The 15,169-nt window shown below is 52.6% G+C and overlaps 1 protein-coding gene across 2 annotated transcripts in view; it reads left to right on the top strand.

The window, feature by feature from the left end:
• MAP2K3 (mitogen-activated protein kinase kinase 3) overlaps nt 1-14,958 on the top strand; it is a 29,614-nt gene extending 14,656 nt beyond the window's left edge. For both annotated transcript variants that reach the window (XM_056503430.1, XM_056503431.1), the window contains exons 2-13: nt 1,936-1,968; nt 2,341-2,410; nt 4,131-4,179; nt 6,541-6,654; nt 7,119-7,238; nt 7,396-7,512; nt 7,658-7,709; nt 8,495-8,622; nt 9,180-9,257; nt 10,983-11,122; nt 11,812-11,857; nt 12,277-14,958. In XM_056503430.1, the coding sequence (XP_056359405.1) occupies nt 1,936-1,968; nt 2,341-2,410; nt 4,131-4,179; nt 6,541-6,654; nt 7,119-7,238; nt 7,396-7,512; nt 7,658-7,709; nt 8,495-8,622; nt 9,180-9,257; nt 10,983-11,122; nt 11,812-11,857; nt 12,277-12,360 (1,031 nt within the window). In that variant the 3' untranslated portion in view covers nt 12,361-14,958. The remainder of the gene's footprint in view (nt 1-1,935; nt 1,969-2,340; nt 2,411-4,130; nt 4,180-6,540; nt 6,655-7,118; nt 7,239-7,395; nt 7,513-7,657; nt 7,710-8,494; nt 8,623-9,179; nt 9,258-10,982; nt 11,123-11,811; nt 11,858-12,276) is intronic.
• The last annotated feature ends 211 nt before the right edge of the window (nt 14,959-15,169 follow it).

Genomic DNA, 15,169 nt, shown 5'->3' with positions numbered 1-15,169 from the left:
ATCCTGCAGGAGCCTGGCCTGGGTGCCCATGGACTCTGCTGTGCCCTGTGAGTCACGGCCGTGGTGCCAGGGAGCTGTGGTGGCACAGAAGGCGCTTTGTGCCTGCTCTGCAGGGTTACTATGGCAATTGGGGAGAGGGAGAGCAAACAGATGGAGCAGAATCCCAGCCAGCATGGGGGGATTTTGTGTAGCGGTCTGGCTGCTAACTGCTGTGTGTGGAGCAGAGACCAGCCTGAGTTCTGGAGCAGGTCCTGGAGGTGACACGCTCAGCATGAAGCTAAATCCATCCCCTGGGACAGGATGGTGCCCACAGCAAGCTCCCCTTGAGTGCAGGACTCAGGGGACCCCAGTTCTAGATTCTGTTCTTGGCCTCCCACACTGAGTAGCAGGAGGCTGGCAGTGGGAAGGGGAGGCATTTCTAACCCCACAGACAACATCTTTCCTTTGGCTTCGTTTTGCATTTGCTGCTGTTACTCAGCTGGGTATTTTACACAGTGCCATCAGTGGGTGTGTGGGGCTGTTCACAGAACCCCTTCCTGCCCTGCTGGGGGGTGATGGGGAAGGGAAACCCTGCAGGCTCACACATTAGAACTTGTGATTGCTCTGACATGGTTCAGGTGGTTTCCATCCAAGTGGGATCAGTTTGGGGTGGAGTGGCTCCTTGTCTGGTTTTGCTGAACTGGAAGTTCACATCATGGAAACTGTGCTGGTTTGGAGCTTGTGGCTCAGCTCTGATGCCGGAAAAGTGGCAGATAAGGTGGGGGTGTGGACTGATCTGTTCAGATCCTCTCAGCAGGGAGGGATGCTGCTGGTCCTGCAGCTGGGACCTTGGCAGTATGCTGCAGACCAGGTTTAACCCAGAAACTCAGTGAGGTTTGCATTTAGGGAAGAACAAGGCAGGAGAAGTGAGTCCCAGGCACCTGTTTTGTCTTGGAGCTGGCAGGGCACAGGGATGGGGGCTGTCAGTGCTGGCAGCATGTTGGGCTTGTTCTCCCTTCTGTCCTCTTGCACAGTGCTGCATCTCCTGCTGAAATCCCAGCTCCTTGCTCTCCCCTCCCTTCCCTGGCAGCCTTTGGAGTGCTGGACTTTGTCCACACGCCTGCACCCAGCAGCCAGGCAGGTAGGAGCTGTTCTGAAAGGCTGTCCAAGGCCACACTGAGCTCTCTGTTCCCAGCCCCATGCCTGCAGCACACCTTGATATTCCTGCTTTCCATTGGATCTTCCAGCTCTGTGCAGTCAGAGCTGCAAAGTGCAGCTGCCCCCTTGTCTCTCCTGGAGGGATCAGGACCTTGGTGCTCTCAGCTGCTGCACTTTCAGCCCCTTGGGGTCAGTTTATTTCCCAGGGAGCTGGGATGGAATTTTCACCTGCAGGTTTCTGGCCTGCCTGAGCCCTGTTTCCCTCTGCAGCAGTGGGTGTTGTTATCTCAGAGCTGTTTGGAGTTGGGAGGAGGGAGACAAGAGCATCCTCTTGCCACTCACTCCTGGTGCCTCAGCCTGTGCAAGCCTAGACTTGTCAGGGGTTCACTGCTGGCTGGCAGTCAGCTCATGTCTGTTTTATTCCTGTTTTCCATTTGTTGTGGATGGGGTGTCCTCTTTCCTGCTGGGACTAACCCCTTGCTTTTGCAGGATGTCTTGTTCTCTTGCCCTCCACGGCAGATCCAACTCTGGCTCTTCCCAGGAAGGCCAGGCTGGAGCTGGGGTCCTGGGGGTCAAGGAGCCTTTGGACAGGGAAGGTTTTTTGGGAGCCCTGCACATCACTAATGGCGTGGGGACCTCTTGTGGCTGGAGAAACGGGGATGGGGCCAGGCTTGGCTGTGCTCCCAAAGCCCAGCTGCCTCCCTCTCCTGGGTCCATGAGCCATGGGAGGCACAGGGCTGCTCTCTGCTTTGGCTGGAGCATGAAGGCTGAGCTGGTGTCTCGTTTTTTCTCTTTCAGATTCCAAAGGATCCTTGGAGCCACACAAACCAGGTAAGTGCCCAGTAGAAATTGCAGCTTTCACTCCAGAAAGAGTTTAAATCCCAAAGAGAGGGGACTGTTAATGGCCATAAAAGGTAAAGAGCACTTTTGGGGTATTAGTGCTTGGCTGCAAGACCTGAAAAATGGTCTGTTAGTGCCCCCTTGGCTATTTCTACAGAGCAATGTTCAGCAGTGTCATTTTCACTTTTGCTCTGGCTCTTGTCTGAAATTTTGGGCAAGTGGTTACTGTGACCTTCTTTGTATTTTGCTGACCATGGTGAGGGGTCCAAGCCCTGCATTCCCTGCCTGGTGGCTGCTGGGAAGAGGATGCCTGAATGAAAAAAGCAAAAATCCATTTGCTCATGTGTGCATCTTCTCTTCCAGTGAAAGGCAAGAAGAAAAGGGATCTGAGGATAACATGTGTCCCCATCAAACCACCTGTTGCCAACACAACGTAGGTATCTCTGCTGCCTGAAGAGGTTCTGCAGAGCTGGATTTGGCACTTCCTTGAGAGGAATGGCCCATGAAAACTTCCCAAAATCAGTATAATTATTCTTTTCTCTTAAGCTGTGGGTGATGAGAAGGAATTGCACATGTGTTGCAGACACGTGCACAGCGTGTCTCTCTGGGAGGTGCCTGTTTGATAGGAAATATCCTAAAGGCAGAGACTCCGAATCCTCTGGAGAGCTTTCCTCAGTCTTTCTGCCAATGCCAAAGGGCAAAGAGAGTGAATCTACCTGAGGGAAGAATTTTAGAGCAGGGGAAGAGTTGGTGGTAGCTGGACCAGGACAGAAGCCAGAGGCACAAAGGTTGGGGAGTGTTTTACATGACCTGAGTATCAGATTTAGTTTGAGTTGTTTGCAGCTCCTTACCCTGCTAAAAGCAGGACACAGACATCTTGCACTGTTGTGCTCTTTGGTGCTGGGGCCAGTGCCCAGCAGTATCTCAGGGCACTGGAATTTCTCCCTGCCCTGTTTGCTTTGAGCTGCTGATGCTTGTTATGCCATGGGGGAGAGCCCAGGGTAGCAGTGCTGGGTTTGACAAAGAGCAGATGGATAAAATTCCACTTCCATGGTGCTCTTCCAAAACACTGTGGGTTGCATTGCCAGTGCTGAGCCTTGTTTGCTCCAGAAACCTGTTCTAGAGAACTCTCTCAGCTCCAGGAGAGCAATGAAGTCCCCAAAAGAGAAATACCACTGCTGAAAGCAGGAGAAAGGAGAGGCAGGGGAGCTCCCCCAGTGAAGCTGTGCAGCCTGCACATCCCTGCACTGCATGTGACAGCCACCTCCTTCCCCCATGGGCACATTTGTCTCTGCTCCTGCCAGAGTTTGAATTTCTCCTGGAGAAGGCCTCATGCTGGAGTCTTCAGGGCTTTGCATGCCCAGAGGCTGGTGCAAGCTGTCCACAGCTCCTTTTCTCCCTGCTTTTCAAGCTGCAGTGCAAATATTTGCACAGCACAAGGCTTTTGCTCAGAGCCCAAAGTACTTCCTTGAAGCCTGAGGCTGCTGTGATGGGAATTGAGACTAAACCAGTTGTGCAATCTCTGCTCTTAGAAACTCCCAGGGGATGGGGAGAGCCCAGAAGTCAGGCACAAGAGGCATGACACTCACGGTGCCTCTAAAAGTACCGTGCTGCCCAGAATGGGAAGTGGGCAGCAATAAGGAAAAAAGCCATAAAGGACAACTTTCACCTGCCTGGTGTTGTGCAAAGGGTGACACCAAAGTGCTGCCTGCTCTGCCTGCCTGGAGCAGGCAGCAGAATGTACACAAATGACTCACAGGGGAGGAATTACCTGTTGTTCCCTCGCGTGCGTTTCGTTTCGGGCGACGTGGCTGTGCTGTTACAACACCTGCCTGTCAAAACATGACAGCTGAGCTGCTCTGCCACAGAAACGTCTCATCTCAGCTCCTCAGGCTCCTCTCCCCAGCAGGAATGGTTTCACAGCCTGGTGGTTGGGTGCATGTCTCACCTGGGGTTCTCCCTGTGCCTCCTGGGTGTGGGGTGAGGTGTTACTGGCACGATTCAAAGCATTTGTGGGTGTTTGGAGGGGGCTGGTTGGAACCTACAACGAGGCAAGGGGGGAAGGCAGCAGCTGAGAGTGCTCAAAGGAATGTGAAACCTGGCTCTAGAGGGTGAATGAAGCTGGGCTTTCTGCTGACTCTCTTTTCTTGCAGGCCCCCGAGGAACTTGGACTCCAGGACGTTCATTACCATCGGAGATAAAGTACGTGTCAGTGGGGTTTCTTTTTTTTGCTTGCTTCCAGTTTGGTTTTCTCTGGGCATGGAGAGCTCTGTGGATTGTGCCTTGCAGCCTCATGGGGTGCAGCTTTCAATCTAAACCATTCTAGGGTGATCCAACCCATCTGTCCTAAGTGAGGGTGGCCTCACCAAGCTCACAGACTGCCCCAAACAAAGTCCCTTTATCCTGCCTACCCATAGGTCTGTGTTGCTGCTTGAGGCTCAGGAGAAGCTGGGCACAAAGCTTGTCTCTGGTTCTCCAAAGTCTTTCCTAGTGACCTGATGAAAAACACTGCTAGAAATAGCCACTGTCTCTCTTTTATTTCGTTCTCTTGTTATGAGCTCTCTTGGGGCTGCAAAAGCTGTTTGCAAACGAGCTAAAAATACCCTGCATTGGATCAGCCCTATATCTAGACCCTTCCAGGCTGGGAGGTGGCTTGGCTGATGGGATCTGGGTCTCTTGGCCTCAGTGCAGGGATTAGGGTTGAGGAGAGGAAGTTTTGGCTGGGTCCAGGGAGCAATCCTGCTGGTGCTATGGGTAGCAAGAAGTCTGGGAGAGATGCTCTGTGTGACAGCCTGGGCACTGTGTGTGCAAGGGCACAGTGCTGCAACTTAGGGAAAACTCTCTAGAGTCACTTCCTTGCCTGCTCCAGTGTTTGCAGGAAGGGTCTGGTTCGGGTATTTTGGAGTGACATGATGGAGAAGAGGTCTTGGGCAGAAGGGGTGGAGGTGGGTGGTGACCTCGGGTCCATGGGATCTGCACAGGCCATGCCCTGCATCCCATTGTCCTGGGGGGGAAGCACTGGCTCCGTGGGTGCATCCATCCCCTCTTGTTGCTGGGCAGGGCAGCGCTGGTTCCTGGAGCGTGCTGGGAACCGCCAGCTTCTGGGGAAGCCTCGGGGCAAATGCCAGGAAAGGAAAAACACAATAAGCTGGAACAACTGCAGAACACGTGTCTGAAAACACCACCAGATCCTTCCTGGAGGCCCCTGCGAGCCTGCACTGCTCCTGTGCCAGCTGCCTGTGGTGGGAGGTCAGCCCTGCTCTGAGGATTTCAGGATCCACGTCCTGCCCAGGAAAGGGCCGGCACCTTCCTGTGCTGGGCAGAGCAGAGCTCAGTGCTGAGCTCAGGCACAGCCCTGCCTCGCTCCCTGCCCGCCACATCTGCCTGGAGGCAACAGCCACATCTGGCTGGGCTGGCAGGAAGCTCCAGCAGTCCTGGTGGCTGCTGCCTGTGCTGTGGCCAGTGCTGAGGGGCCAGTGCTGGCCAGGAGCCTGGCAGCCCCATCTCCCAGGCTGGCTCCTCCACGCCAGAGCCGTTTCCTCTCCCTGCTCAGGGCGTAGCTCGCAGGCTCCGTATCCGGAGCTGTGCCGTGCTCATTCCCACCCTCCCTTTGTGGCCACTGGGGCACTTTGGCATCCTGGTATTATTTTCATTCCCTGAGACCGGAGGAGAACTGGAGGCTGGATAAAGCCTGGCTAAAAGGAGGCCTGTGACTTATTAGGAGCGATGAATGCAGTGTCCAAAAATAGCCCATGTCTCACTCAGTTCGTGCCCTGCCCAGCAGAGCCAGCAATTACAAGGAACGTGTCTTTAGGGAAACTTGGCTGTGGCTTGTGCAGGAGCTCGCTGGCTCCCTGCTGTGTCAGGCACTCACTGGGCTGAGCACTGTTTTTTTTCCCAGCAACTTAGGTAGTTGTTTTCTTGGTGTTAACTCAGGTTTACCTTGCTGGCAGCTTTTTGGTGGTAGGAGAAAGTGTTGAAAGTGGGTAAAAGCTGTTTGAACTCACTGATAATTAGAAATGGAGTTGCTGTGTGCATCCTGTCCAAGAAAGGCTTTGCACATGTTATAGATGTTATAGAATGCACATATAATTAGGTGCACACGGGTGTATTTGTGATGATTTTTGAGATGTGGTGAGAGGTGAGGGATCCCTGGCTGCACACAGGGGTTGGAGCTGTGGTGGAGGCTCCTGAATGTTGCCCATGTTGGCACAGGAGCTGTTAAAATCCTGCAGATAGTTCAGCAACTGCAGAAATACCCTTGTGTGGGTAATCCCCTGCAGGCAGAGAGGCACCAACCCTTGGTGCCCTTTCTAGTGGCAACATTCCTGGGCTTAAAGGATGAAAGTCCTGATCTCCAGCTGCATAGGGGGAATTAAATGAACCTGGGTGAGAGGGCTTGGGCTGTGATTCAGCAGAGCCAAAAATACCCCCATCCTCTCAAAGTGTGGTGCCTCTGGAGTCCTGTAGCTGCCATTGTTTGAAATGCTCTGCACGAGCGGGCTGTAAGTGTTATGATCAGTGTGCTTGTCCCTGATGTCATTTTGTCCTCTCTCCCTGCAGAACTTCGAGGTGGAAGCTGATGACCTGGTGACCATCTCGGAGCTGGGCCGTGGCGCCTATGGCGTGGTGGAGAAGGTCCGGCACGCCCAGAGCGGCACCATCATGGCTGTGAAGGTGAGGGAGGACACCTGGGGGGACTGGAGCACCAGGGGCAGCCCCAAGGGAGCAGAGCAACTGCTGAGCTCCACTGGTTGTGGCAAAACGGGGCTGGGCTTATCTGGGCTTGGCAGCCCGTGGTGTTCCTGGTGTGGTTTGGCCGGGGAAGGGTCGGTGCTGATACTGGCTGGGCACAGTGGGATTGATAACAGGCTTGGAAATCCAGGATTGGTGCCTGCAGTGCAAGGCTGGGGTGTCAGAGTGCTTGTCCAGGCTGCTGGCCTGGCCCTGCATCCTCTGCAGAGCATGCCAAGGTTTCCTCGTTAAGGTTCTGTCAATTTGGGCGTGTCCTCCTGGGTGCTGCTGGCTGCAAAATAAGGATAAAACACCCTGGCTTCAGAGCTGCAGGTCCTGAGTCAGGCTGGGGGATGATGGTGTTAGCCCACCTACACCAAACCCTTGTTCTTTCTCACTTGTCTCAGAGGATTCGAGCCACTGTGAACACTCAGGAGCAGAAGAGGCTGTTGATGGACCTGGACATCTCCATGAGGACAGTGGACTGCTTCTACACAGTCACCTTCTACGGAGCCCTGTTCCGTGAGGTACTGCCCTGGTGGCTGCCTGGGGCACCTGGGGCTGTGGGGTGGCACTGGAGGCACCAAACTGTCCCCAGACACCTCTGTGTTCCTCAGTCCAGCTCTTTACCTCCCTCAGATTTCCAGGGAATTCCCTCTCAGCTGCTTTTCTTTCCATCTGCAGGGTGACGTGTGGATCTGCATGGAACTCATGGACACCTCCCTAGATAAATTCTACAAGAAAGTACTGGAGAAGAAGAAAACCATCCCTGAAGACATTTTGGGGAAAATGGCTGTGTCTGTGAGTGTCTCTTGGGTTTCTGGATGGGTTTGTGCATGCCCTGAGCCTGCTGGAGGGCTCTCCTGGGGCCTGTGGTGTGTTTGCAGTGAGAGGCTGCTGCTGCTGTGTGTGACTGATGGGTGCTTTTCACTCTCTTTGTCCCCAGATTGTACGAGCTCTGGAGCACCTGCACAGTAAACTCTCTGTAATCCATAGAGGTAAATGCTGGATGGGGTCAGTGGAGTGTGGCTGGAGATACAACCTTGAAATAATCTAGGGGAGGTTCCTTTCTAGGTGTGCTGTGTCCCTCTGGGATGACTAAAGTGGAATCTGCTGATGCTTAGGACTGTGGTGTACAGGTCTAGATGCTTGTTCCCTTTTTGCAGGATGTTGTTCTCTTCCTTCTTTCCAGAGGAAGGGTTAAATGTAATAACAGAATTCCTCACTACCTGTGTTTTATGAGCATTTCTGTCCCTCTTGGAGTACAGAAGTGCCTTGAAGGCAGCTCTTGGAGATAAAATCCCCAAATCCTCCTGGCTGGGTAGTTTTAGCAAAGTGAGGGCTGAAGGAGACCTTACAAAATCACAGATGGGAGCTGTAACACCCAGGTCTTGCTCTCCATCCTGGTAGAGTCCCTTGTGTAGTTGTGGATGGATTGGGATGTGCATGAGACAAACTGTAGTGAAGATTTGGTAGAGCTGTGCTTTTAGGGCTATGCTGGGCACATAAATCTCTCCTAAGGAGCTGGGGATAAACTCATAATTTTATTTCAACCTTTTGACCTGCCTGGTTGGAGAGGGGACTTGTTCTCCCTGAAGGACATGGTTGTAGTTTTTACCTGTGAATGACCTTTATTGCAATTAGACTGGTGGGGTTTTGTCTCCTTCTCCTTGTGTTGGGGCTTGCCTGGTCCTTCCCAGGCCTGCAGGGAATTGCTTGTTTTGTCTCAGACTCTTCCATACCCCTGCAAATGCCCAATCTGCTCTCTTGCATTTCCTCTTAGACGTGAAACCTTCCAACGTGCTGATCAACAAGGAGGGACACGTGAAGATGTGTGACTTTGGGATCAGTGGTTACTTGGTGGACTCTGTTGCCAAGACCATGGATGCTGGCTGCAAACCCTACATGGCTGTAAGTGCAACCCTGTGCAGCCTCAGCCCTGGCTGTAAGAGGCTTCTGCTTAGCAATCAGTCTGTTCCACCTCCACCCTGAGATGAAAGCCACTCGAGAGTGCTCTGGCCTCCCTGACTCAGCAGAGCCTCCCTTTAAGCCCAGCTCTGTGTTAATCCCACAGTGACTCTCCCTCTGCCCCTTCCATTTGCAGGATACAAAACTGGCTGGTGCTGATTGTGGCACTGCTCTTTGTTGGATAGAAAGTACTGAGGCTTTTCTTGGCAAGATTGTTTAGTTTCATCCTCAAGTCAGTACAGATTTCCATTTGCTGTCTGTGGCATCCATGTGGGAAGTGTGTGCTCCTGGGGCAGGGATCATGCAACCTCACTCTGCTGCAAAGAGAGAGCTCTGATGTGAGTTGTGTGGAGCAAGATGTGGCCTTCATCAGAGCTAGATTTAACCTCAGAGGCAAGGAAATCCACCCAGCCTGGTTTCTGGAACCAGAGATTTGCTCTGTGGGGTTTGCACTAGGAAAGAAAGCAGGAGTGGTAACATCTCCCATTTTGCTGTTACAGCCAGAAAGAATAAACCCAGAGCTGAACCAGAAGGGCTACAACGTGAAGTCGGATGTCTGGAGCCTTGGGATCACAATGGTAACACCAAGGGCTGGGATCTGTGTCTGCAGCCCTGGGGTTGGGGTGGGGTTTGGGCAGGGGGGGCTGTCCCCCTCTGTGAGTAGTGGGTGGGTGCCCATCAAGCAGGACTCAGTTTGAGCTTGAGGGTAATCATCCAAGAAATTCAGGCTCCCAGCAGACAATATCAGGGTGACAAAGAGTGTCCACTGAGTATCCAAGAGTCTGTTTTTTAATGGCTCTGCAGTTCCCTGCCTGCTGCTGGGGGGTGGTCAGAGGGGCAGGGTTTGCTGCAGCTTTCCTGTTTCACCCCCATGTCAGCAGAGCCTTGCAGGGGATTCCAGTCCTGCTGCAGTGAGAGCTGCTGTGTGTGGTTTGCAGCAAATCCTGCCTGTTGGGTAGCTCAGAGCAGCCAACAGGAAGGGGAAATGCTTTCAGTTCCAAAATTGAGCTGCTTGGGATGGTTTATCTGCCTCCTGCAAGAAACATCTTGCAGAAAGGAGCCGAGATCCTCTGGCGCCAGCGGACGAAGGAAATCCCGGCTGTTGGCTCCAGGGGCTGCTGCCTGAGAAACAGCTCCTGCTTTCCAGGAGATTCTCTCTCTCAGGATAGATTATTTTCAGGAATTTTTCCTGTTCCCTCCTAGCTGTGGCTTTTGTTTTGGGGCTGCATCCCAGCGTTTGTGCATGCTGGCAAACATTCCCTCTTCCCCCTCATCCACAGTGGCAAACCCAAGCCCCTGTCCCTGGTGTCCCCATGCCAGTGCAGGGCTGGTCTGGCTGCCTGGAAATGTCATCAGCTCTGAGCTGCAGGAAGCTGTGGGATGGGAGACTGAGGGATGGAATATCCAAACCTTTCCAGAGCTGGAAGGGAGAGAGGGTCTTGCTGAAAGCTGGCCAGCCTGCAGCTGCATGGAGCCCCAGAATGTTTGGTTCCCTCTTGTGTCTTCCTCCTGGGCTGGCTTCCTGGGGTTTTTTGGTTTATTTTCTTTTTGAAGGGGGTGGATTGATTTCAGATCAGACATTTGTGGCCATTGAGTTGCACGGCTGTTCCAGGCCTGCCTGGGCTGGTGGCTTCATTCAGTTTTGCAGCAGCAGGAACTGAGCTAAGCCAGAGGCAGGGAGGGACACTGGGCTCTGTCCCAGTCTCTACCCTTTCAGGTTTGTTATTCCTCCCATCCCATCACTCCCTACCAGGCAGGTCTCAAGGTTCTGTTGCCCATTTTGAGTCAGGAACTGATCCTTGGAATGAGGAGACTGCCCAGGAGCTGTGACAGATTTTTTCCTGCTTAAATGAGGGATGGAGCAGAGGTGACTTGTAGGAAGAACCCAGTAATTGAGGTGGTTTTTGGCAAAATGATGTTCTAGCACTTAATTTTTCTTGGGTTTGTGGATTTTTTGTATGTTTAGCTCATGCAGTGCCTGCCCAAGGTGCAGAGGCTGCCTTAGGGCCAGCAGAGCACTTTGGAAGCCAGTGCAGAAACTCTGTGCTGTTATTATTATCTTTTTAAATAATCCCATTTTACATATCTTTTGTGACTTCCTGTAAATGCATTAATATGCTGAACCAGCCTCAAAAGGAAGTATTTTTGGCCTCTGGGTCTTTGTATTTAAAAAAAAAAAAAAGTGGTGTGACCCAAATTGAAAATGGTTTGTAAGGAAGGAGGGTTTTCCTTTGAATCTGAGCTGGCTGAGATGGTGGGGCTGTGCTTGGTGTGTGTCTCACGTGTCCTGCCTCCACCCCCAGATTGAACTGGCCATTCTGCGCTTCCCGTACGAGTCCTGGGGGACGCCCTTCCAGCAGCTCAAGCAGGTGGTGGAGGAGCCCTCGCCCCAGCTGCCTCCTGAACGCTTCTCCAAGGAGTTTGTGGACTTCACAGCACAGTGGTGAGGCTCCAGCAGGGACTGCTGGCTCTCCCAGCCTGGCTGAGGAGGAGCCCTGAGCCATGGGGGCTGGGTTTGGTGTCCTTTGGGAGCCCATTTCTCCCCTGCTCACTGTACCTGGTGCTCAGCATGGCAGGAAGCGCTGCCCAAACTGGTTTTGCTCTCAGCCTGACTCACCCAGGCTGGCTGGAAGGTGCAGAGGTTTCTCTTCCCCTTTTCATGTCACTGCTGCTGAAATGTTGGTGCTTTCTGGCAAAGTGGCAGTGAAACCAGAACCAAGCCCTGGCAGCCTCTAGGTGAAAGCTGCTCTGTGGTTTTGTGGGAAGCTGCTCCCCCCAGGGTTGTCCCCTGCCTGGGTGCTGCCTGGAGCTGCCAGGTGAAGGCAAGCTCACCCTGCAGGTGCTGGGAAACCATAACCTCTCCTTCCCAGTTGTTCTGGTCTGTGTGGGGCAGACTGCAGAGCTGCTTGGCTTATGCTTTTTGTGACAAAACATTGAGTTGTCCTTCCCCAGTTAACCTGCCTGGCTGCTTTGCTGGTGTTTCAAACCTGCTCAGCCAAGGGGGGAGAGGGATGGGTGCAGCCCAGGGGAAGCATTTCAAGTTGGGTGGGAAGGGGAGATCCCCTATGACAGACCAGGTACAGCAAAACAAAAAGATCCTACAGCCTTTCTCTCCCATTTTTTTCCTTCCAGCTTAAGGAAGAACCCAGCTGAGCGAATGAACTATTTAGAACTTATGGTAAGTGCAGAGCTGTTTCTTCTGGTCCTTATTCCAGTTTTGAAACTCAAGTCAGTGGTCCAGCAGGGAGATGGGACAGCACATGGGTGATTTTTCAGGCACAGAGTGGGATGGGTGTAGTGTGTCAGAGCTGGAAGGGTGTGTTGATTTCATGGGTGTTGAGGCCAGGGTTTCCAGGTGTTGTCTCCCTCTGTCCTGTCTGCTTTTGGAGAGTTTAGAGCTTGAAGGATGCTAGTACAGCTAGGTGGGGTGTCCCACTGGGGCTGAACCTGGGAATGCCAAAGTTCATCTTTTAGCTGAGGAAGGGTGTCCATGGGAGTCTGGGGAGGAGGCTGGAATGCACCTCCAGCCGTGTGACATCCCCGGGGTCTGTGCTTGGATTCGGTGTCAGCTGACGCTTTCTTTGATCTCCTTGGCAGGAACATCCTTTCTTTACCTTGCACGACACCAAAGAGACTGACATGGCCTCCTTTGTGACAGAGATCCTCGGGGAAGACTCCTAACTCCCAGCTCCCAGCTTCCTGCAGCCCCTCCATCCCAGCTCCCCGCAGGACAGGAGCAGGACTCGAGTTCACGTGGTTTGCACAAATCACAAATCACCACAATCGCTCCTCCCCGGCCTGGGGGCATCTCTGGCCCCATCTGGCCTCGAAATCTCTTTTCTCTTTGCCCTGAGAAAAAAAAATCCTCCAGGAGGAGCCTTTTGAAGCCAACACCTTCCCAGCCAAGCCAAGGACTGAAGGCTCAGGAGGTCCCTGAGAGGAGCAGTGCCTGAGCAGGCAGAGGGTGCCAGAGGCCACCAGCGCCCAGTGCCCTGTGCACAGCACAGGGGTTGGGTTTCTTTGCTGCCAGGGGGAGACAGACAGAACCAGTGCTGCTGTGCTTCTCCCACTCCTCTCCTGCCTGCCCAAAGGCCCTTCCCTGGAGTCTGGTCTCACTCACCTTCCCCCTGTGCCTGGCTCTCTGCCCCCAGGAGCCCAAACAGCTTTAGGGGCTTGTGGGGCTGCTGCTCACACCAGAGACTGTTTTAATGCCTGGCTCTACACCTTAAAGGACCTTTTGTGGCAGCACCAGCTCGGGCATCCCTCCCCCTCAATCAGTGCTGCTCCCTTGATGGGGGGGGAAAGGGAGAAAGGCATTTTCCACGAGCCCACTGTGACACAAGCTGCAGCCCACGCTGTGCCCGTGGGACTTCACCCAGCATCCATCCCTTCCCTCGTGGGCACAAGGTGATGGAGAGACAGCAGATGCCCAGTGCTGCCTCTCCTCCCTCCAGCCCTGGGCTGGGAGGACACATCCCTGCTCTGGGCATTGCCTTCCACAGCCTGGCTGCCTCCAGCTTCCCTGGCTCCCTGAGAAGACGCTGCTCCCTCTGCTTTCCAACCTGGAGCTGGTGTCAGACCTGCACTGTGACACCTGCTCCTTCCAGAGGCTGAACTCGTGTCCCAAACTGTCCCCAACCCCAGTGAGTGGCCCGGGGCTGCTGGCAGTTGTACATTTGATGTCTATATATAATGGACTTTGTAACGTGTTTCCTAGGTTTGATCTGACTCGCTAGAAATTAAAGCCCTTCTGTGTGGGAGGAGGGAGGAGCAGTTCCTTCTCTGCTGACAAATCCACTGTGAAAACCTGATGTGTTTCCCCACGCTCCCAGCCCGAGGAGCCAGGGGAGCAGGAGGGGTTTCTGGCTTCTACTGTACATGATCACAGATAAATGCACCGGCTGTGGATTTTGTTTGGGTTTTTTTTTTTTTTTTTTTAATAATTCAGTTTTTCTGAAGGATTTTTTTTTCTTTTCTAATATATATTTGTGTGTATGTGTGCTCTATATATATTATATATTTTTAAATCAATGATGAATGTGTGGATGTCTACGTGGCCAGCAGATCTGGCATAATAACATTTTTCTGGCTAAATTTGGGCAGGTGGGGAAGGGGTCATTAGAAAACACTCTGGCTTAAGATTACTTTTTTTTTTCTTTTTTTAAAGAAATGCATCTATTTTTTAACTGAATCTTTTAAAAACGTTATTCCTGAAATTCATGCCCTGGAGGTCTGGATTTCAGGGTGAATTTCCAGTATTCAGGGTCCCCCTCAATGAAGAATGATGTCCCCTTAAATTTATTATCCCCCCACCTTCCTGAAGTCCAGGGTTGGATGCAGTTTGATGAGGACGCCCTGCCTGGGAACTGGGGTGCTCCACACCATTTATCCCCACAAGCTGCTCCTGGGAAAGCTGCTTTGGGACAAGTGGTTTTCAGTCCTTGATGCATCACACAGCCACACTTTTCCTGTGCCATCCCTCTGATCCCACTCCCTGAGTCAATAAAACCCTGGGGAACCAGTTCCAGTGGAGCTGCACAAACCCTGTTCAGCTTCAGTTCAACCCTGACCCCCCCAGCCCTCCTCTGGATGGAAAATAAGGAATGATTGATGTTCTCCCTCCTCCTCATCCTGCTCTGCAAACCACCCGACACTCACCTGTACCTGCTTGGTTTGACAGCTTTGCTGCTGAGATGTACAATTGTATTTTTTTTTTTTGTAGTTTGTTACTTTGGTTATTTTTGTTTTCAGTTGAGCTTTGGGGTTTTCTCCCTTCTTTCTTTGTTTAAACCCTTTTCCCCTTTCTCTCACCCTTTTTTGGTGCTTTGGGGAATGGTGTTCATTTTAAAAAAAAATATTTTTTTGCATGCTTTTAATATTTTTTCTGCATTTCTCCTGGAGAAAGTCTTGATTTCTGTATTTTGGGATAAGGGAGCATCTGCCCTTTCAAACACAGGGGAGATGGCTCTGGTGGGCTTGGGCCCCTGTGGGTGAGCTGAGGCTTTGCTGAGGAGGCAAACACACCCCACCTCCCTCTGCCATCTCTGCTCCATTCAACACAGGTCTTACCTGTCTAAATCCCATGTCCCTTTTCACCTCCCTGCTTCCTGTCCCACCTTGTTCCCTCTGCAGTGGCAGTTCCCTGGGGAGAACCAGCTTGGCTTATGGTGGGCGAGGATTTGGCTCGCATGGGAAGCCCCTCTCCCCTTGTATTTTTGGGAATGGTCTGTACCCCTCAAGCCCCATCCTTGATTCTAATAAAATTCACCCTCAAAAACCCGCTGCTTGTCTCTTGTTGCTGTTTGGGGCAGCAGCTTGGAGGGGGATCCTGCTTCATCCTTACATCGTGGGGTGATGCTGCTCCTGATTTGGGGATTGTGCAAGCTGTGACCCTTGGGATGGGATCCCTGGAGCTGCCCCCCTGGGATTGGGGTGGCAGGAACGTCTGGAGGGCTGCTGGTTCCACTTCGGGGCTTGAACAACCCGGGAA

The sequence above is a fragment of the Oenanthe melanoleuca genome, chromosome 14, assembly GCF_029582105.1.
Source record: "Oenanthe melanoleuca isolate GR-GAL-2019-014 chromosome 14, OMel1.0, whole genome shotgun sequence".
Taxonomy (NCBI): Eukaryota; Metazoa; Chordata; class Aves; order Passeriformes; family Muscicapidae; genus Oenanthe; species Oenanthe melanoleuca.
This window is presented reverse-complemented; position numbering and strand designations above follow the sequence as displayed.